Source organism: Tarenaya hassleriana, unplaced genomic scaffold (genome assembly GCF_000463585.1).
Source record: "Tarenaya hassleriana unplaced genomic scaffold, ASM46358v1 Cleome10, whole genome shotgun sequence".
In the NCBI taxonomy this organism is placed as follows: domain Eukaryota; kingdom Viridiplantae; phylum Streptophyta; class Magnoliopsida; order Brassicales; family Cleomaceae; genus Tarenaya; species Tarenaya hassleriana.
The window spans coordinates 3,097,588-3,120,690 of NW_010960188.1; the positions used below are offsets into that span (position 1 = coordinate 3,097,588).

Below are 23,103 nucleotides of genomic sequence, written 5' to 3' on the forward strand. Positions count from 1 at the left end.
GAACAGTAACCGTATGGCGGCTAAACAGTAACCGTATGGCGGCGTGAACAGTACCCGGCTGCGTGAACAGTGTCCGGCTGCGTGAACAGTATCCGGCTGCGTGAACAGTACCGTAGCTTCACTATTCATTTATAACATATATGAATTTTTTGGTCCAAAATTTTCACCTCTTTATTTCTGTGAATTTTTTTCTTTGTCAATATTAATATTTATATTTACAAGAAAAATATATAATTAAAAAATTTAAAGAACTTTAGATGACTTTACATCGTCACCTATTCGAAATCGAAAGGTTTGAGCTTTTTCTGTGTTTTTTACTGACAAAATGTCGAAGTCTGTCGTCATTTTCTCCGAGATTTACGGAAACACGTGAAATCATAGACAGATACCTCGAAAATGCATGGAACCACATTATATATGTATATATATATGTATGTATGTAATGTTCCCACGTTTTAAAAACGATATCTAGAATCAAGAATCGAGAGAAGACAAATTTTCATTACAATTAGATCAAACTGCAAATCGAAAAAACAAGAAAAGGAAAAAGGATAATCGAATACCTATGGGACAAAAACATTAAAAAAAAAAAGGTGAGAAAAAGAGTAGCCAGTTAAGTGAGAAGAGCACCATAGAAGAGGATGTTCCAAGTGTCGGGCAAGCCAGGGAGGCACCAGTGGCTGCAGTCATTGCCTGGGTGGTTCCCACTGTAGGCCGAAGGGTGCGCGTCTTTCCTCAGCTGAGACAATCCCGTTATGTCGAGCCAGTACACCGGTTTCTTCACCCGGCTCAACACTTTGTTCACCACCACCCACGCCATTGGCGTCCCTGCTGGGTACTTGGGTCCAAAGTAGGGTTGTGTCTGGCTCGAACACGACTTCATCGGCTCGTTCCAGTCCTTACCCCTTCGCCCACCCACACGCCGCCATGGATCGGATTAGGGTTTTGCGTTGGATATTAATTAACGGGAAGTGAAGAAGAGAAAGAAGGGGTGCTTACTCGTAATGGGTGGGAGAGACGCCATTGAAGAAGACCTTGGTCTTGGAAGGGTCGACGTTGGCATTGATCCAGCGAGCCCACGTGGTCAAGCCTTTGTAGAAAGCGACCAGCCTGTCCATGTCCTTGTAAAGCCTCCTCCCGTCTTCCATGTAATCCCACCTGCCACGTCATCACACAGAGTTCAGCACCCGCTGTCTCGTCGCCATCGATCATGGAAAGAGAGTGAAATGAAACAAGAACGTACGGCTGGATGCGCTCGGTGTGGGTCCACCAGTGCCACGTGTCGAAGATCAAGACGTCCATGCCTCTCCACATGTTGCCTTGCTTGATCGAGTCAAGCTTCAGGACTCGCCCCACTTTCTCCGAGTCAAGATCCACCAGAAACTGCGTTCTGTATAACAGCAACGTCACCTTATAATCCTGCAAATATCCAACCGGAGAGAGGATGATGGATACACGCGAGGTGCACGGTAGCACAGTCCACCACTCGACGGTGCACGTTAGCAAAAAGTGCCCCCCTTTTTCCCCGTTAGAAGTGCTTTTTGTCCCGAAGAATTATGACCTTTTTTTTGACAATTTCCGGAATAGAATTGAAAAAGAAAACCGATAATAATTACAGCAGAGATCGGTGAGAAGACCCAGATAATAATTTTTTTTTTTAATTTCATTTTCTTATTGTAATAAAGACAAAGAGGAAAGGAAGGAAAAAAACACAGACCTCGAAGGTGAGAGAGGAGAGACCCTTTTGTCGGAGAAGAGTGAATCTGGAGTTAGGAGCCCAGGAGTAAATCAGACAAGCCAGGGACTGCCACATGTTCGAGCTCAGCGAATCTCCCACGAACATTATCTTCTTCCCCTTCATCTTCCTCAAGAAGTACAGCCCATTGAACCTGATCTCCCCCCATCACAGAATTCGTTGAAAAACCAAAACCAAAACCGAAGATTTAGAATCTTGGATTCAGACCCATGATTGGTCTGTTGTTCCTTTGGGTTCAGGCAACAGCCAAACACAGAGTAGAGTACACAAAGACAACAGACTACGGCAGCGCTCGGCTGTTTTCACGGATCCGGCCATATGGGTGTTAATTAACTGTCCTCGAGAAGTGAAATTCTAATAAATACTACCAAGTCCGAGACGAACACTTTCTTTGATCGCTTCTTTGGATTCCTGCGGTCCTCTATTCCCTTTTTTCACCCCTCCTCCTCGATAGAATGGAATCATGGGGTTCGAGACAATATATGGGTGTGAAAAAAGTTTCAAAATTTGAAATCCAAAGCCAGTGGGGGGGGGGGGGAGAGGGAGGGAGGAAAGTATCATTGCCCTTTTCCAAATCGAATTGTGGAGAGAATGATAGATATTTTACTTTAAAGGAAATAGTCTCTTCCCGTGTGAATCTAATTATGTAAATGTTGAACCTTTGGCCTCCAAAACTATCTTGCAACTTTAAGGGACGTCCAAAGCCAAAAGTGTATGTAATTTTCCTCCAGGAGAGTTGCTTGGTTCATAGCATGAACCCTAAAAACGAGAAGGAATCAAGAACTGGGAGGAGCGATTAGCTACGGACACCACTACCTACATTGCAGAAAGATACAGCATAAGATTCGGAAGAACCTGGGGAGGGAACAGGAGAAGGGTTGCCACCGGTACTTGAGGTAGAGACTGTCGGGACGACCGTACTTCTTGCAGTTGAACTGCGGGTCTATGAAGGGGCATTTGTACGGATCGTACAATGGGTACTTGGCGTCGTAAACCCATCTCCCTCTGAACCAGTTGCATTTCCCGGCTAGCTTCCTCGCTCCGAAGACGCCATTGTCGCTGCTGCTGTTGGAGTAAGAGCTGCTCTGTTCTTGTCCCGTCGCAGATACGAATGGATATGAGATCGAGAGACAGAGAAGGAATAAGAACAAGTGGAGAGAGAAACCCATTTCGGTATTTTGGGATTCGATCTCAGAGTCTTTTGTTTGGTGGGGAAGAAGCTCTCTGACTGTAGAGTTATATATAACACTCCACAGAGAGAGAGAGAGAGAGAGAGAGAGAGAGAGAGAGAGAGAGAGAGAGAGAGAGAGTGATTTCACATGGGGAGGGGAGGAGTCCTCCTCTACTCTCTGTGTCCTTAATCTGTAAAATGATGAGTTGTTGCTTTTCACATAAAAAGGCGAATTTCCCGTAATATCATAAAATTAGTTTAAAGACAAAAGAAAATTGTTTTAAAGAAACCTAAAGTTGTGTTCACAAAAAAAGGATTTGACTTTTTCAGTGTATAAAAAGAGGACCCGAAATTTCCACTCTGACAACGTTTTTTTGTTCCCATATGTATACACGTCAATCTACTTCAACATTGTAAAAGTTTGGACAACTTGATTACAGTATCATAAATATTTCAACCGAAAAAAAAAAACAAAACTTTATGATTTAATATTTCGTATGAAGTCGTATAAAATATGGGTTTTCCAATAGGCAGCTGTCACACGTAGTGCCGTGGAGGATATGAGCATGTGTGCGGGTTTTGGGTCAACCTCCAAGATTACAAAGACTAGATTTGAGAGTACACCATATTATATATATATATATAATATGGTGTAATACGTTTAGGCAGAAAACGAGATCCAATAATTCAGGTACAGAGAAACAAATCATTAGGTATTGCTAGAGAATAATGGAGATCGGTGCATATGAAATTTGGTCAATTATTTCAGATGGTCCTCCACTCATGTTGATGCAGTTTTCCAGTCCCATTCAGACAACCTTTTGCTGATTTGTGACTTATATTATACACATTTTCAAATGACGTCTGAAATCCATCTGATATCGAAATGTGGGGGATTAGAGAGATTGACTGTCTGACACCAAAAATTCAAAAATAAATGTGATGATTGTATGATGATACAACCTGTTTTCCGTACCAGTGTATGTGTATATATATTGTCCCTACCATATCTAACTCCCCATGCTTCATCCATTTGAAGCCGGCACCATTATTTTCTACCTTACGTGGATCTTTATCTCCCTCTCCCATATCTGACGTATAGTAGCTGAGTATTATAATTTTTTTTTGTGGGTTCGGGTCTGTTTTCATTACACAGCTGCTGCTTGAAAGTCCCCAAAGTCATCTTCTGGAGCATCTTCTGTTCTCTGTTCCTCGGCTTGATTCCGTTCTCTCTCTTTTTGTCCTTTTGTCTGAGAATTATGTTCTTCTGATGACCGTTTGAGGCTGAGATTTGGCTGTTTACTTGACGGAGAGATCTGAACCGTCGTGGCCGCCGTGGGGAAAGGGTCCTGGAGGTGGCGGCGGCTGAATAATAGAGACAGCCGTCCCTATAGACTTGCCCTTTTCTTCCCGGGCCAGATTGCTCAGACCCTTCTCGAGTATTTTCGACTTCGTGTCCCCGTTGCCTCTCTATGACGCTGCCATCATTTGAAACATAAAAAAACAGAACCCGATTTAAAGAAAATGCAAGAACAGAAGATGTCTGAAGCAGTGACAGAGAGGGCGTTAATTCCTTTACGTTTTTGAGTTGGAGAACGATGGTCTCTCCCTCCTTTAAGCTGTCATCAGCTGAGGTGCTCTGAAACTGTTCTTCCATCTCTTCCGCTGTTTTCTTCTTGTTCAAGTAACATTAGTATAGACCGGATGTCGATCCATTTAGTTGCCTCGGCTTTTTCAAGCAGACAAGCTCATTTGAAAGAATGTCAATGTTACAAAACAAGAAACAGCTGGGGGTTTCGGAACCGGAACATTACTTCATATGGTCATGAAGTGCGGCTTGGAAGTCGTAAGCTTCTGTTCTTTCTCGAAACCCAATTCCAATAAAAGCATCCCGACACGACCACCTGCAACACTTTCAAAGGGTACATTCAAAAACCGAGTTTTTTTCATCTTTTTAATCGAAAGTGCAGAACAACACACGATCTCTATCCAGTACCTATTTCTTCTTCAACGCGAAGAACAAAATATCTGTAAAGGAAAAGATCAATCTTTTAGATACCCACTATTGAATCAGCAGCCGCTTTATGGGACGGCCTAGTTCGGTTTTATGGCTATATTCAGTACCTGCTATTGTCGATCACAGGTTCCACGGGATGTGGTTCGCCATCTCTCAAGAACACCTGAGCGTAGAGTTCACCGGTGGTTTTATCTACAAGTCTGATTATGCATTCTTCTCCGTTGCTGATCACTTTCAGTGCCCCTTCCCATGCCCATTTATTCACGTCCCACTCGTCGGCCCTGTAAGAGAGCCGGTGTACATCGGCAGAGCCCCACACATGGACTCATTACTCGCAATGTCGGATTGGCTTCCAAGATTTTCTTCCAGGTTTTCATCATTCAGTCCACTATTCTGAAGGGTTTCAGTACAAAGGAAGATCCGCTACAGTATGGGAAAATCCATTAAGAATCTACAGCATTGGGAAAGAGAATCCTACGCATTAGACATTGTTCTCACGAAGAGAAGAAATAAGCTGTAAGAATCTGCGCTTTTTCTTGGAGGTATCTGCACAGATGGCAAAGAAATGCCTATCAGACATAACACAAGATTCAACATGACTTCCAAATCTCCAACTCCATCATCTTCTGGCTTTGCAAATTACTCTAAGACAATTCCGCTGGAAAATGGGTTCGAATTATCAATTTCGGAGGGTTAACAGAAGATATAATGTTAAAACATCCAATGACTTCAAGTGAATGAACAGCAAAGTACCGATTTCAACGATTATCTTAACTTGTTAGTAGAAGAGAACCCACCCAATATTGTCCAAGAAGAACCATAACCAAAGAACACGATACTGTAATCTCAGTTCATCCATCTGGAGTTATCACCACCATGGTTTGACACATGAGTTAGTGGAGTTCTTGACTGAAAAAGGGCAAGTATAATAACACTAGACGACCAAACATCCCTGATCAGAAGACATCACTTAATTCACAACTGGACCAGTCATGCTTAAAGACAGAACCTTAGGCCTTCAAAACAACCAAACACGCTTCACCACGAGCCTCTGCGATCTAATAGCAGAAGGCTACTTGAAAACTTATCTGCCGGATCATCCATCAATTCACCAATTTCATGAACCCGGAAAGGAACTTGACAAGCACAGACCCAAACTTAGATAGTTCAACCGCTAAAATGGGTGCAAAGTTTCTACCACGACTCGAGTTTAAACCCTCAAATTTGAGAAGGAGACGTATATTCCAAATCAAACGGCGGCTGGCACCACCCCAAGATTAGTCTGTTCTTTGGTTCTCCGTTAACCCAAAAAAACTTGACAATCATAGATTAAGATAATTTCCTCCATGGAAAAACCGCAGTTTTCTAATACCAGATTAAGTGAACTAAAACCAACTACCCGATCCAAAAACCCTCCTATAAATCCGCCCAGAAAGGTTTGGAGCTTTCGCGGAAAGACAGAATCCAGCAATAACTCAACATACCCATTTGAACGAGAAAACTCAAAGCAAACGCAAAGAGAGAAATCTTACCAAGTAAACACAGCATTCGGACACTTGGAAGAGAACGATCTCTGTAGATTCTGTCTCTTCGTTATCATCGGCGGTCCCAGGATCAGTTGATGCTTCCTTGTCTTTCTCCATGGCCGACACAGATTCAGCTTGATCTTCCCAGAAACAGAGATCCTGCGGAGAAGTCCTCGATTGGAAAAGAAAAAAAGACAGTAATTTTTTTTATTAACGAAATTGGGGACCCTAATTCAATCTTCGGGCGCAGTAGACGATCACTTCGGTGTGAAATTGTGAATATACGTAACAACGTAGAGGCCGTCCGATCTACTTGACTTCTTCGAATCATGACCGTACGATTCACTGACCATCCATCTCTTCTGCCGCTGAGATGTCAACGTTAAGTTAACCAGTTATTGGGCCTTTTAAATGGGCCAAAGCCCATTTTTCGTGGTTCTAAGCCATTGAAATATTGAAATTCAATAGAGCCTTTGCCCAAAAAAAAAACAAAAACTAAACCAATACAGAAAAAATTGTTTAAAAAGGATACGGATAAAGATTCGAAATCTAATTATAAATTTATAATTAAAAAAAGATTATAAGAAATTTTTATATGGACATAAAACATTTAAATTTCTTCGGTGCATAAGAAACACTGAAAAGGATCTCATAAATTAAATTACCAGTGGTAATTCACATATTAAGTACATGAAAATTTCTAAATTTATCCCAAGTAAATCTATTTTATCCAAATAAATCTGTTATTCCTTTTTTTTTAATATTTTCTGTCGTATTTATTTTTTACAAAATGGATATCTACCTAAAATGATTAGCTTTTTTATTTATTTAAAAAATTTGCAACAAAAAAAATAATTTATTTGGGCTGAAGCGTAGGTAAAAAAAAAACCGTGTGTATGTGCTTCTTATCGGTTGTCCACTTCTCACCCTAATTGAGCTCACTTTCGCAGCTTTGCGCAGACACATAACCCCTCTCCTTCCTCGTTTACTCGGCGCTGAGAAAAATGGCGGCGGCTACTTCCTCCATTGCTCCTTCCCTCTCTTGTCCTTCTTCCTCCAAAACCCCTCGATCCTCCAAACCCAGGGCCGTATCGCTTCCCAAAATCGGTTTCCTCTCGTCTTGTTCCAACCCTCTGCGTCCGCTGACGGCCGCCGTCGCGGGAAGTGGCGTCTCCGGCTCTTCCGTCGCGGCTCGCATGGTGTCGGCTCCGTCGGTCACGGCTCCGATTTCTCTGGATTTCGAGACCTCCATATTCAAGAAGGAAAAGGTTTCCCTCGCTGGTCACGACGAGGTCTCTTCTTCTCCACTTCTCGTTTCTGTTCAGATGCGTGGAGTTTATCCTGTTTGCGTGTTGATTGGTTTGGGTTGTATCACATCAAATCTTTGTTCTTTCCAGTTTCCATTTTCTGGGTTTTCCATTTTTAACCACTTCGAAGCATTTCTTAGTGTCTTTGCTGATGTTTTTTTTGGCAATCCCTTGTCTAGTGCATTGTGAGAGGAGGAAGGGATTTGTTCAAGCTGCTTCCAGATGCTTTCAAGGGGATTAAGCAGATCGGTGTGATTGGTTGGGGCTCTCAGGTAACGATATTGTTTTCTTGAAATTTCTTTTGTGCTTCACTTCCTCCGCGTATTCGTTGTTTGTGAATGCTTCTCCATGATATCGGTTTGGCTTTGGTGGAAAAGTTTAAACCTTTTCTGAGTTTTGTGTTCCCAGATGGTGTTTTGGTTGATTACTTCTCTTTGTTAAGATTTGGGAAGAACCAGAGTTCGGTTTTTTCACATGCTGAAGTTGAAGAAATGACTATGATAGTTTTGATTAACTGATAGTTTGAAATGGCTGCAGCCCTCAAATCCTAGTTGATATGTAGATTATCCTTGGTTCTGTCCTGTGAATATGATTGTTTATAAACTAACTAACTGCTGTCGTGTGACTCGTGTCATCTCCTTGCTTCTTATATTTGAGTTGGAAGGAAAAGAATTTGGTTAAACCTATACCTTGCCGTTTGGTCAACAGCTGCATATCCCTTGCTAACTTTGTTATGCATTTGCAGGGGCCTGCTCAAGCTCAAAATTTGAGGGATTCACTTGCTGAGGCAAAGTCTGGCATAGTTGTTAAGGTAACGTAGATTGTGTCGTGCTAACTCCATACATGGGAGCTGAGAATTTGGCTTTTATGGTTAATGCTCTCACTGTTACTTCAAGGCTATGCCCTGACTTTGGTGGCTGGTTTCTTTCCTGTGTTATTGTAGATTGGACTTAGAAAGGGCTCTCGCTCATTTGATGAGGCCCGTGCTGCTGGATTTACCGAAGAGACTGGTACTTTGGGTGACATATGGGAGACTATCTCTAGCAGTGATCTTGTGTTACTCTTGATCTCTGATGCTGCACAGGTTTGTTCTTTCCGGGACCTTGTTTGCATTTACATTTTTTGCTGAAAATATAGTATTTACTTGTTCGATATACTTTTTATATACATGGATGTCGTCAATCTGTCATGTTTTGTAGGCTGATAGCTATGAGAAAGTGTTCTCCCACATGAAGCCAAACAGCATTCTCGGGCTGTCACATGGGTTTCTCTTGGGGCATTTGCAGTCAATGGGACTCGATTTCCCGAAGAACATCAGTGTGATCGCTGTATGTCCTAAGGGAATGGGTCCCTCTGTTAGGAGACTTTACGTCCAAGGAAAAGAAATCAATGGTGCTGGAATTAATTCAAGTTTTGCAGTTCACCAGGTTCCTTATCTATATATATATATAAATCTTTATAGCATTTCTTTCACGATGGTGGTACCGTGTTTTTTGAACCTAAGTCAATATTCGCCATGATGATATTTCCTTTGCAGGATGTTGATGGCAGAGCTACAGATGTTGCCCTAGGATGGTCAGTTGCTCTTGGCTCTCCTTTTACTTTTGCCACCACTCTTGAGCAGGAGTACAAGAGTGACATCTTCGGGGAACGAGGTGAAATTTTCTGTCTTCATTTCTCAGAAAACCGAAGTTTTATTACATCACCCGGCATTAGTCACTGACCTTATTCTTTTTGTATACACAGGCATTCTGCTCGGTGCTGTTCACGGAATTGTGGAGGCTCTGTTTAGAAGGTACACTGAAAATGGGATGAGCGAAGACTTGGCTTACAAGAACACAGTGGAATGCATCACAGGAATAATATCAAGAACAATCTCGACCCAGGTTGGGAAGAATCTTTCAAACGTCAACTTTTGATTTCCGGGTTTTGCTCGATTTATATTTTTTTAATCGTTGATTCTCATTTGATGAATTGTGAATAGGGAATGTTGGCTGTATACAACTCCTTCTCCCAGGAAGACAAAAAGGTCTTCGAGACTGCATACAGTGCTTCTTACTATCCTTGCATGGACATCCTCTACGAATGTTACGAGGATGTAGCCACCGGTAGCGAAATCCGGAGTGTTGTCTTAGCTGGTCGTCGTTTCTACGTACAGTGATCTTAACCCTAACCTTGTTATCACAATGCCTCGAGCATTTTTCCGAGCGGAAAATGGATAAAGCATGTAAATGTGTATTCATTGATTGTTTTTTACTGATTTCGACAGGATAAGGAAGGTTTACCAGCATTCCCGATGGGAAAAATCGACCAGACACGCATGTGGAAGGTCGGTGAGCGTGTTCGGAAGGTCAGACCGGCTGACGACCTTGGCCCATTGTACCCTTTCACCGCAGGAGTTTATGTGGCACTCATGATGGCTCAGGTATGCATACATATATATATTGATATATATACACATTCATCTCTACATATATACACGCCCTCATGATCTCGGTTTCATGAAAAATGCAGATCGAGGTATTGAGGAAGAAAGGGCACTCGTACTCTGAGATCATCAACGAGAGCGTGATCGAGTCCGTGGATTCGCTGAACCCGTTCATGCACGCGAGGGGAGTGTCTTTCATGGTGGACAACTGTTCGACCACGGCTCGGCTGGGTTCGAGGAAATGGGCACCGAGGTTCGATTACATCCTGACGCAGCAAGCCCTTGTGGCAGCTGACAACGGGACACCAGTGAACAGAGACCTAATCAGCAACTTCCTGTCCGATCCTGTCCATGGCGCCATCGAAGTCTGCGCCCAGCTGAGGCCCACCGTCGACATCTCGGTGCCTCCGGACGCTGATTTCGTCCGACCAGAGCTCCGTCAGTCTGGGAACTGAGGTGAGATCTTATCATCAGTTTATGTAATCTGAGATATAATCTAGTGGTGATCTTTAGCTTTTGAGAGTGCGAGCGTTTTTGGAAAAAAAAAAAAAACTCTTCTTTTGTCTGTTGGAAAACAAAACCCGATATATGGCTTCTGTTTCTCCTTTGTCTGAATTTCTTCCTCTTTTCTTCATACATTTTTTTTCATCAGTAGCTTGAGCAAGAACCAACACGACAGGACCAATGCTCATAACAAGATGAACAACAGAAATATGCCGAAACCCGAGCTGATCCGATAAAAAAAAGCCAGCATCGAACGTCGAACAATCACAGCTTAGGTCCTGGACCTGGAATGATTATCACCTCCATCTTCCTTTTACTTTCCGGGAAAAAAAAAATCGGCACAGAAAAATTTGGAATGAATAATATAGTAAGAGAGAAGCCTTGTAAATAATGAAAAGTAAAAATAAAAAATCGGATATTAATACACTAACGGCTAAAAAATTTAAATAAATTTTCAAATAAATGTTCGAGATTATTCCTGATTTTTAATTTTACCTTCAATTTTTAATAAACGACGAAACTAAATCTCAAATCTCAAAAATCGTTATAAAATTAAGCTATAAATATCTAAACCATTTATAAAAACTATCATGGCATTGTAGGTTTTCAAAATTTTATAATTTAATGTAAAAATTAAAAAGAGTTAACGTTTTTTTTTTTGTTTTGAAATTTTGTAATTTGGAATGTTTTTTTTTAATTAGAAATCAGTTATGGGATGCGAAGTGAATATTATAGCTATAGGCCCAATATGATGAGGCCCATTTATGCAACAATATTTAAATGGGCCGGGTCGGATCGACCCACTGATTTTGTTTTTGTTTTTCTCGTAATAATTTTAGTTGGGGTTCTTTTTCCTTTGCTGGTTAGTTATTAATCTGTCCCAATCGGTTGGTGAAATAATTCATCAATTATTTTGATCCAAATCCATCACGTTTCTTAAATCTACAGAGATTAAAGTAATTTAAAATTATAAAATATCGTCAATAATAAATCCAATTTTAAAGTAGTCAAAGGATAAAACAATGTGTATAAAACAAATTTAATGCTGCAGCCTACCCATATAACATTGCATTAAAATTTTATTTCGCATGTCACATAACCCATATCGAATCAAAGATTTACTAAAACGCAAGTTTCAGAAAACTGTATATTAGCTCAGATTTATTTTATTGGAAATCGTTTATCTAATAATGTTATATAATTATTCGTAACATATTCCAATTTTTGAGATTGCAAGAAAATACACTAAATTAAGACTAGTTTTTATATCTGTATCTTGATGACAACCTAACAATTCAGCAACTTTTATTTGTAATTTTTTTTTTTTGGTTTTGTATTATAAAATTGAAATCTGCATTTCATTTTTTTTTTTTCCTTTTGTCACACCCCGCCGCATTTCATTTGCTATGATATTTTTTGGTTTCACTAATCCTTAGTGACAACAAAATATTCAGACATTTTTTTTAGAAAACAGTTAGTTTTTTTTATATAATTGTATAGAAATAATGAAGTTTTATTAAATAATAATAATAATAATCATCTTCGTTTTTTTTTTTCTAAAATTTTAACATCCAATTTATGTTTTGATACCACGTCCTCGAATATAAATGTTTTTTATATTTCGCAGATATTTTTTGTTGCGTGATCTAAAATTTTGAACTTTTTCATGTGATTTAAAAGTATTTGCCCTTAAAGAGTATAATTTTATTTATTTTTTACCTGCAAGGCCTCTCTAATTAATTATCTTTCTTAATTTTTTTTTTATTTTGTTGACAAAAACTTGTTATTTTTTCACAATAATTATATAGGAGAAATCGTAATACATACTAAAAATTTCTCTAGAAGATTTGTTCATTAAATTTTTTGAGTTAAGTTTTAATTATAAAAATAATAATATCCAAAAGGGCATATAATACAAAACCAAACACATGGGATGAATGATTAAAATTTCTTTCGGAAAGTTGTTAATCTATCTATCTTTCAATCAATCAAAACCAACTGTAATTTACGTTATAATATAACAATTATAAATTAAATTATATAAGAGAGTGCTTGAGGAAGGAAAGAAATGGAATTAGTACTTGTGAAATTAATAACACATTTATTTCTATTAGGGGAGAGGATTTGCCTTAGAATACATAAAACAAATAAAGACTAGTTAAATTAAACTATTATTTTCCCATGTGGACAATATGTGAACGTTAAATATCTCTTTTTTTTATTAATAAATTTAAAAAAAAAAACACAAAGTACATCGTATATTAATATAATTTTATACGATATCAGTGATATACATAAAATCCTGTTAATATTCATTCTACTAATTTTAAGTGATAAAATATCTAATATATATAATTAAAGTTTATTTCTTGTTAAAAAATAGAAAGCGAAAATTAAATCTTCATAATATATAAATGATAAAAAAAATTATCCGGTAAAATATATTAAAAAGTAAATAAATCAACAGGAAACAAATGCCATATTCTCCAAAAAAAGGTATTGTCAAAATTAATAAGGAGAAGGGAATTCAAAAAATATGACAAATATATTTTTATAGGAAAAGAAATGGAGAGATTTCGCTATCAACAAAAAGGGGGGCAAAAAAGATTTGTGGGGGAAAAAGAGGCATCAAAGGGAGTCGACAGTTAAATATATTAAAAAGTAAATAAATCAACAGGAAACAAATGCCATATTCTCCAAAAAAAGGTATTGTCAAAATTAATAAGGAGAAGGGAATTCAAAAAATATGACAAATATATTTTTATAGGAAAAGAAATGGAGAGATTTCGCTATCAACAAAAAGGGGGGCAAAAAAGATTTGTGGGGGAAAAAGAGGCATCAAAGGGAAAGAGAAAATATTCGGAATGAAGGGGCACTCACGAGGCAGACACCACCTCCTTCGTTTTTGTTAATTTCATATTTGGCCCCAATCTCTCTTCACCTTCTGATTTTGACCTCTTTAATTTGTCCTCTTCCTTTCTCCACAACCCCCCTCTTGTATGTATGTGTGGCAGAACCAGACACCACCATTGAGGTTTCTGCTCAGCCTGTTCTTGCTAAGCTTCCTTCTAGTCGAGATCTCCGACAGCTCCCCAGCTTGACCCCTGTATCATCTCACCGAAACGAGCAGTGGGTCATTCTAATGGTCAACCAAAATTTACTTTTGCGGGACAACAAAAGTAAGTCGGCATATCAATTTGAATTTGATAATGAAAATGATATGATCGATCAAGGAAGCTCAACGTATCTTTCGTTCCAGATCAACTGCTCTACTTTTCGAGACCCAACTGACTTTAACTTAGTCGGTAGAGCTCGGAATGGAATAGACAAATTTAAGTAGTCATCTACTACCAAGAAGGCCTCGTTGAGACTAGAATTCGTGATAAATCAACGGTTTGCTGCGATCAATAAGGTTTCTACATCTTGATGACTATTAATTGTTGTATTTGTTCTCTTTAATATGTCTGAGTTGTTTTAGGCTCTAGATTCTGGATAAAATTCTGGTCGGATTTAGATTAATATACATTTACCATTAACAAAAAAAAAAAAAAGAAATTGTAGAAACGAAAGCATACAAAGATGGTATCGGCGGCCTCTAGAGTGAAGAAAGGTTCTTACAATATGGAGGAAAAAGACGAGTCAAGTTTAAAGCAAAGAACCATACACTCACTACGTGACAAAAAATAAAGAAAGTGAAAAACCCTAGAAAACGTCGCGACAAAAAGTCCACGAAAAACGTAATTTCTGAAAGATTTTAAAAGCAACAGAATCCCCACAACAGTGAATTATATATATATATATATATATATATATGTACACTCATATGCACATGTATGTATGTATGTATGTATGTATGTATGTATGTATGTATGTATGTATGTATGTATGTATGCATGTGCGCATTAGAAATGCCAATCATTCTGACAGCGGAAATATTAACCTTGTAGATTTACCCATTTCTAGTATGCTATTCTATAAAGAGACGAGATAACGATATATATATATATATATATATGTATATATCTGTGCATTTAAATGTACGTGCATGGCGAAAGAAACTAAAAATGTATAATTCATGTGAAACTGCAGAAAGTATCTAGTACCAAAGCATGCGAATATACATATATGTATATATAAAATAATGGTTAACCCAAGATAGGGATTGGTAAAGACGATGAATAAGTCGGTGGTATCACAATGATATTTCTATAAACTTAAAAAGATTTGTGCCCTCTATCTCCATTATAATAATTGAATTTTTTTTTTGTCATTATAGTAGAGAGTTTGGATCATTATATATATTCGTATACGAATTAATGGTTCGATGTATTTCGAATATGAATGAAGGAAAAAGAAACAAGGACAATAATGGCGATAGAGAGAGATGAGGAAGACAAGGCAAATCATATTCTCAAACAGTTATTTTATATAATGATATATTGACAAGTTGGTGCAAAATAATTGGACTGTTTCATGTTTTGTACACATTTTCATCCCCCCCCTCTCTCTCTCTATCTCTTCCATAAAATTTATATATACATATATATGTATGTGTGTGTATGTGTGGTATCAACCAACAGACCAAACTTTTATTATTATTATTATTATTATTATTATTGAAAATTATAGCAGCGAGGGTTGGTATCTAAACATTAGATTTTGGGGTGCACATGTTTAGGATAAATAAAATTTGAGAATATTAAAGGCATGGTTATGACTGATGGGTCTCACTTGCCAAACATATTTAATTTCCATTCCTTATCTCATTTGCATTTTTTTATCATGATCTTCGAACAATGTGAAGATTTTGTTTGTCTCAAAGATTTATTTTTCACTTTGTTTAGTGATCGATGTTAATCGCATGAAGAATATATATAAATTATGAATGCTATCATAAATTACGAAATTTCAGGTCGTTGGTGTATGATTTTAATTTAACGTACGCAAATAATGTTTCGGAATAGTTTGTTAAGGGAGGTTAGAAAATTTTGTGTAATATATCCAATTTAAAAAAATACATAATTAAGATTTAGAATGTGTGAATCTTAGGTTTTTGTAATTGGAATTTCTAACACATGAAAATTAATATCTCCCAATATATTGGGCCTTATATATACCATATATTAATATATATGACATTTTAGAGAGAGAGAAGAAAACATTATTAACAAGCACACGTTTTGTAAGATATTCGTTTTCGTTTTTATCTTTGCGGATTTTATAAAAAAATATCACATTCTCTATCTCGTAAAAATCGGATATTTATCGACTGAGTATCCGTATAATTAAAAATCGGATACGCGCAAATATCCGTATAATCTATATGAATAAGATTTTCAAACATAAACATAAACCAAATATTTAGTAAAATCATATTATTTAATTCAAAAATACATTTAAAATATGAAAATTTATATATTTAGAATATACATAAATTTATAGAAGTTTTTCAAAAATATATATTGGATTTAAAATTAAAATCTAGATATTTTGATAAATAACTTTAGAAAAGTAAGAGATATTTTTTAATATATTTACGAATATCTACGGTTAATCTATCTTAAAAATATAAAATCCAAATCCGAACCCATTATATAAATTTGTCATTTTATTGCACCCGGTTTCATCTTCATTTAAAATTGAGTATCTTTTTTTCAAAAATATCGGATACCCGTTTAAATGTCCAACCCTACTCGTAAGTATTAAATAATTAAATTATTATAACTTTAAAATTTCACACCTTATTAGTGGGACCCATACAGATGATCCATCAAACTCCCAAATATGACGTAATATATAAGGTTTTCTTTTTTCATTTTTAATTTGTGACCCAAGTTTTCCGACTCTTTAAATCATGGCATATGAGGATTTTGATTATTCCTATCATTTTTCAATTAATTTATTACGACCTATCATATCCAATCGACATAAGGGTAATCATTGTATATCATTGAAAAAAACAAGGTAATAATTAATTGTGTGTGTGCATATATATATATATATATATATTTGAAAATAGATAAAGTATCTTAACATTATTATATTGTACATATCTTATATTTAAGTTATATTTTGTTGTACAAATTAAGTTGTATTGTGTGGACCCCACCGTTTTTCATTTTAAATGTATTTTACGTGATTTAACAAATCAAATCTTATGTTCCATATTTTTTTCCTTTTTTTTCTTGTTTTCCATTTTTTAAATTGTTATTTTTATCGTTGATCAAACAAAAAATCATTATCAATTGAATAATAATCAAAATAAAACTAAAAATAAAAAATTTAAACATATTTAAAAATTATGATTGTTATTTTAAACCATTTTTATTATTTTTTTATTTGATTTTATGTATTTATTATATTTATCAATTTATCAGAACGTAAACACAGACACATTATAGAAACGGGTCTATCTCTCTTACATCATGCGTCTCTTCCCACTTCGTATTGGTCCTTTGCTTTTTTGACCGCCGTTTATCTTATTAATCGGCTCCCCTCTCCGAAGTTGACCATGGCGTCACCGTATTCGTCTCTCTTTGGTATTGATCCTCATTACAGTAAGCTTCACTCCTTTGGTTGTCTTTGTTATCCTTGGCTTCGTCCTTACTCAACTCACAAACTTGATCCCAGATCCGCTCCTTGTGTCTTTCTCGGTTACTCCTCGTCTCAAAGTGCCTTCTTATGTTTTGATTTTCTCCGCTCTCGCCTTTTTGTTTCTCGTCACGTGGTCTTTCATGAGTCCATTTTTCCGTTTAGTGATCTCTCTCGGTTTTCTTCCTCATTGTCATCGGTCTCCTCTGAATCCTCTTCTCCTTCGTCTCTCGGTCCTCAGGTCACTCCAGCTCAGACTTACATTCCGCCGATCATTCCGCCATCCTCGACAATGCCCCTGAGTGTACATTCTTCACCGGACTCCGCTGGTTCTTCCTTGTCTGGCTCGGATTCGGATTTAGCTGTTGATTGCGGAGCTAATCATCGGGTGGCAGTTGCTTCTCCACCAAGGAATACTCATCCAATGCAAACTCGTCGGAAGAACAATATATCTAAGCCTATTGATAAGTTGACTCTTACAGCCTCTTTTTTGGATGCTCACAGGGAACCAACGTCGATTTCTCAAGCGATGAAAGATCCTCATTGGCGTATGGCGATGAGTGATGAATTTAACGCTCTTGTTCGGAATGATACTTGGGAGTTAGTACCGTCTACCTCGGCAACGAACATTGTTGGTTGTCGTTGGGTTTTTCGGGTTAAAACCAACCCAGATGGTTCTCTTGATCGGTACAAGGCATGCCTCGTAGCCAAAGGTTTTCATCAGCGTCCCGGCATTGACTTCCATGAGACCTTCAGCCCGGTTGTCAAACCCACTACCATTCGACTTGTTCTTAGCCTTGCGGTTACTCATAGCTGGAGCATTCGTCAATTGGATGTAAACAATGCTTTCCTACAAGGAACTCTCTCGGATGAAGTGTATATGCATCAACCGCCGGGTTTTATTGACAAGGATCGACCGGACTTTGTTTGTAAGCTTCAGAAAGCCATCTATGGTCTTAAACAGGCTCCTCGGGCTTGGTATTCGGAGCTACGGAATTTTTTACTTGCTCGAGGCTTCGTCAACTCAATGGCTGATGCTTCCTTATTCATCCTCCGTGGCACCGATTTTAATCTCTTTGTGCTTGTTTATGTGGATGATCTTATAGTGACGGGGAACTCTCCACCACAGATCCGAGACTTCATTGCTGCTATTTCGGCTCGGTTTTCTCTCAAGGATCTTGGCGACCTTTCTTTCTTTCTTGGGGTTGAGGCTACTAGATCGAGCAAGGGTCTCTTCCTTAGTCAAAGGAAGTACATCTCCGATCTTCTTCACCGCACTAAGATGCTTGATGCCAAGGCCGTTTCGACACCCATGGTTTCGACATCTCGCCTCACTCTCCATCTCGACGATGCCCTTTCAGACCCGTCAGAGTATCGAACTGTGGTTGGCAGTCTCCAATACTTGTCACTCACGCGTCCGGACATTAGTTTTGCCGTAAACAAGCTCTCCCAGTTCATGCATGCTCCCACTGACGTACACTGGACTGCAGCCAAGCGTGTTCTTCGATACCTCGCAGGCTCTCGGACCACGGGTATTTTCCTCTCGGCGAATAATTCTCCCTCGCTTCATGCCTTTAGTGATGCAGATTGGGCAGGTGATCCTGGGGATTTTAAATCCACCGGAGCATTCGTGGTATACTTTGGTGGTCATCCGATTTCGTGGTCCTCGAAGAAGCTTCCTGGACATTCTCGCTCCTCTACCGAAGCTGAGTATCGGTCCGTTGCCAATTCGGCAGCTGAGTTACGATGGATCGTGTCTTTACTCACTGAACTCGGTGTTTCGCTCAAGTCTGTTCCGACTATCTATTGTGACAATATTTGAGCCACCTACCTTAGTGCCAATCCTGTGTTTCATTCTCGTATGAAACATTTGGTATTGGACTATCTCTTCGTTCGTGGTCAAGTTGAAACCGGTACACTTCGTGTTCTTCATGTCAGCTCCAAGGATCAGCTCGCCGACGTTCTCACTAAGCCGCTTCCTCGCACCGCGTTTCATGACCTCTGTGTCAAGATTGGAGTCACCTCCGGAGCTCCAACTTGAGGGGGCGTATTGGACGATATGGAAATAATTTAATATTATTCACAATAGGAAGTATTCCTATTATGTAGATAGTGTTGTTAGTCATATCTCTACCCAATGTAATATATATATACGTACTCTATTCTAAACCTAATATATGAGAGAATATTAATTCTGTTACATATATATGAGAATAATGATTAATCCCTTGAGATATTTAGAATTTGTGTAAGCATTAATCGATATCTAGACATATATATTAATTAATTAGTCGGACCAAAAATTTGTGTAATTGTTCCTTAAAATAAATGCACGCGTGTCGGTATGATGTGCACCTGAGTGCTGGAGCTGGAGTATATGAGAGAATATTAATTCTGTTACATATATATGAGAATAATGATTAATCCCTTGAGATATTTAGAATTTGTGTAAGCATTAATCGATATCTAGACATATATATTAATTAATTAGTCGGACCAAAAATTTGTGTAATTGTTCCTTAAAATAAATGCACGCGTGTCGGTATGATGTGCACCTGAGTGCTGGAGCTGGAGTATATAATAATATCACAAATATATAATTATAATGTATATGTAACGTTTTTTTTATCGAATATAATAAAAGGCAGCGTATCATAGATATGCTTTGATTAATTAAGTAAAATATAGTGGTTAGTGAGTCATAACCTATAGTTTTCCCTGGATTCCATAAGAGAAATATATATATATATATATAATAAAAAAAATTCAAAAGAGGGAAAACCTAGTTTTCATAGACCAATGACAGGCAGAATTCCTCCCTCAATTCCGTCATTTAATTATATATAAAATAAATTGCAGGGCCATTTAATCGACAAATTAGGCTTTTGTTTGAGATTCAAGACAATGGGGCGGCAGCTTTGTGTTGACAACATTCACGACAGTATTGTACCATGTCATGTAAAAACCTAAATGCATACTTTAACTCTAATATATATGTATGTGTGTGTCCGTAAATTTAATGAGATTAAGCAACTTAAAATAATTACCCAATTTTTTAGGGTTTGCAGAATATAAAAATTCTTTTTACTCACAATTAAAAAAAAAATAAAGCTTGAGGTCTAATATGTTCAAGAAGATAGAAAATATATGTTCTAATATATCTATAAGGTATATATATAATCTGAATTATATTAGTATTTTTTATATCCATTGTTTTAAAAATGATAACAATGGAATTATTAAATAATAAGATATCTAGTGTTTGAACTTTTGTTTATTTCTTAAAAATTTATAGATAGTTCTATCTTTGAAGTGTGTGTGTAAAGAAATATGTTAGTAAGATTATTTTGAAATATCTGAAACTTGAGTTGGCAAAGGGTACGAAATGAATGTGGAATACGAGATGAATTTTAATTGTCTTTTGCACGATATGAAATTAATCTATGTAAAAAAGATAACGGGACGACAAATAAAATGAAATTGAAAATGATGATTGAAAAGAAAAGAAGAGGAAGAAGAAAGCAAGTCTGCATAGGCCCCACATAACATGTCCTCTCTGATGTGAGCTGCATCACATCTCTCTCTCTCTCCAATTTTTACTATTTCTTTCACCTCACTCAACCTCCATTGTTCTTGCCTGATTTAGCAAACCTCTCACCAGCAAAATTAAAACCCTTCTCCTCTCATTCTTGACCCAAGATCTCCTCATCAAGCACACCACCTTGGTCATCATCATCATCACTGGAGATCATGTCGTGTTCCGGAGAAAGAGGAAAGAGCTTGATGGAGGGACCGGGATCAGGAGAGCAGCAACCGGCGACACCGAGCCGGTATGAGTCACAGAAAAGGCGGGACTGGAACACGTTCGGACAGTATCTCAAGAACCAGAGACCACCTGTTCATCTGTCTCAGTGCAACTGCAACCACGTTCTTGATTTCCTCCGTTACCTCGACCAGTTCGGCAAGACCAAGGTCCACGTCCCTGGCTGCATGTTCTACGGCCAGCCCGAGCCGCCAGCTCCCTGCACTTGCCCACTCAGACAGGCCTGGGGGAGCCTCGACGCTCTCATAGGCCGTCTCAGAGCGGCTTACGAGGAGAACGGCGGCTCGCCCGAGATGAACCCTTTCGCCACCGGAGCGATCAGGGTTTACCTCAGGGAGGTCAGGGAGTGTCAGGCCAAGGCAAGAGGTATTCCGTACAAGAAGAAGAAGAAGAAGCCGACACCGAAAAAGGATCAAGATTCTTCTTCTTCTTCATCGTCCTCCTCCTCGTTCCGCTTCTCTTAGATTTGGCTTCTTGTCGAATCTTGAATCTCGCCGGCTTCTGTCTCCAATGGTAACCTTTCTCCTTCTTTTGTTTTGTCCTTTGTGTCTTTTCTTTCATCACAAAGGTATCTGAATCTTTCATCCGATTCTAATATGTTCGTAAGCTATTCACATATTTTATAGATTCATATCTTAATTAGTCTTCTTGACTTAGTTTGATCAGGACTTATTGGACTATATATACATCGAGTGTATATATATATATATATATATCAATCTATATATATATATATATATCAATCGGCCGGTTCTCGATCTCATCTTTGATTATAATCAAGTCTGAAACTTAGATTCACTACCGGCTTAGCGACAAGTCATAGTAGATAATGGCCATGCATGAAACCCTAATTTGGACAATTAATTAGCTATGAGATATGCATGAAAGAGTAAAGATTCTTCTCTGAGAGGAACTGATCAATCAAGAACACGATCATAAGATTGAATGGAATTGACGGGTTGAATTAATTAATAGAAGATGTTAATGATTCTTTTTGTTATTTCAGATGGTTTATGTATAATTGTTCCTAATCTTGCATGTTTAATTACGAACAAAGCACGGACACACATTGACGACTGTTGTGCGACAGTGGCGGTTCGAGGCTGTAATAATTGGATCTTTGAATGCTACGGGATTTTAGTTATATGATGTGCCTCTTTTAAAGATTTTGTAGATTCTGTGCCCCATCCATAAGCTAAGGGCATCAACCTCGATCTTTTTGCCATTAATTTATTTATAGACTAAAGAAAAATGACACATAATTAAGTGAACCCTGCTATATGATTATAACCTATGGTTATATTAAGGTTCTTTAACAACAGAAACACATAATATTTTAGTGTTTAATTCCATATATGCTTTAATGCTTTTTCCATCTCCATTTTGCAAAATTTCATGGACGAGCACATTCTGGTGCTAGAATCTCTCTTTATATATATATATATATTTATATATATGATCAAAGCTAGAAAGAATCAATTACATAGATATGACATTGAAATTGTTTATACTCGGAATCAGTTTGGTTAGTATCCGAATCTTGAACATAATTTGTGTGTCAAGATAAGGAATCAAACGGTACACCCCACATGTATATGATGAGAACATGTAACTATTCTAAGGCATATGTAAACTTTGTAAGGACGTACTATGAAAACAATTATGCATTTGAAATTTTTTCCCCATCCATCTAATTATAAAGTATATACGCTTTTTGTGAATAGTAAGTACATAGATTCTGTGTGTATACACTTCGGGAAAAGATCTTTGTCTCCATTAGGTATGGAAAAGCTTGCCCGTCATCGTACGCACATATTTGTGTATATATATACACCGTATCGTATAATTAATCATAATCATATGTGTACATTTGTGTGTATATATATGTGTCAAGACTATATATGGCATACAGGTTACATAAGAACAATTGAATGTATGAGCTTATTAATCATGTGGTGATAACTATGCAATATATATATA

General features: G+C 37.7%; 3 protein-coding genes and 1 long non-coding RNA gene across 8 annotated transcripts in view; 2 read left to right on the plus strand and 2 right to left on the minus strand.

Annotated features, from left to right (window-relative positions):
• Nucleotides 1–481: 481 nt before the first annotated feature.
• Nucleotides 482–3,044, minus strand: LOC104802874 (protein trichome birefringence-like 39). The gene is made up of 5 exons (XM_010526688.2): nt 2,612–3,044; nt 1,718–1,889; nt 1,244–1,419; nt 1,000–1,158; nt 482–905 (listed from the first exon to the last, which is right to left on the minus strand). The coding sequence occupies exons 1-5, from the start codon at nt 2,923–2,925 to the stop codon at nt 614–616; spliced, it is 1,113 nt and encodes a 370-aa protein (XP_010524990.1). The 5' UTR covers nt 2,926–3,044; the 3' UTR covers nt 482–613.
• A 759-nt stretch (nt 3,045–3,803) lies between these two features.
• On the minus strand, nt 3,804–6,708 carry LOC104802880. 4 transcript variants are annotated; one of them, XR_770116.2, is made up of 5 exons: nt 6,477–6,708; nt 5,052–5,803; nt 4,924–4,955; nt 4,507–4,831; nt 3,804–4,405 (listed from the first exon to the last, which is right to left on the minus strand). It is a non-coding gene; the product is annotated as an uncharacterized LOC104802880 (long non-coding RNA). The 4 variants fall into 4 exon arrangements; XR_770117.2 differs by having other exon boundaries at nt 5,052–5,602; nt 6,477–6,707; XR_770118.2 differs by having other exon boundaries at nt 5,052–5,490; nt 6,477–6,706.
• Nucleotides 6,709–7,383: 675 nt separating this feature from the next.
• On the plus strand, nt 7,384–10,820 carry LOC104802896 (ketol-acid reductoisomerase, chloroplastic). The gene is made up of 10 exons (XM_010526717.2): nt 7,384–7,762; nt 7,957–8,049; nt 8,523–8,588; nt 8,721–8,861; nt 8,977–9,204; nt 9,315–9,432; nt 9,524–9,663; nt 9,762–9,929; nt 10,047–10,202; nt 10,292–10,820. Exons 1-10 carry the CDS (start codon nt 7,475–7,477, stop codon nt 10,658–10,660), a joined length of 1,767 nt encoding a protein of 588 aa, XP_010525019.1. The 5' UTR covers nt 7,384–7,474; the 3' UTR covers nt 10,661–10,820.
• Nucleotides 10,821–20,902: 10,082 nt separating this feature from the next.
• The window catches only part of LOC104802904 (protein LIGHT-DEPENDENT SHORT HYPOCOTYLS 10-like), a 2,997-nt gene continuing 796 nt past the window's right edge, over nt 20,903–23,103 (plus strand). Inside the window, exons 1-2 of one of the 2 annotated variants that reach the window (XM_010526737.2) lie at nt 20,903–21,636; nt 22,181–23,084. In XM_010526737.2, the coding sequence (XP_010525039.1) occupies nt 21,051–21,587 (537 nt within the window). In that variant the 5' untranslated portion in view covers nt 20,903–21,050 and the 3' untranslated portion in view covers nt 21,588–21,636; nt 22,181–23,084. Of the gene's footprint in view, nt 21,637–22,180; nt 23,085–23,103 lie in introns of those variants that run through there. The other variant, XM_010526729.2, reaches the window with a different exon arrangement.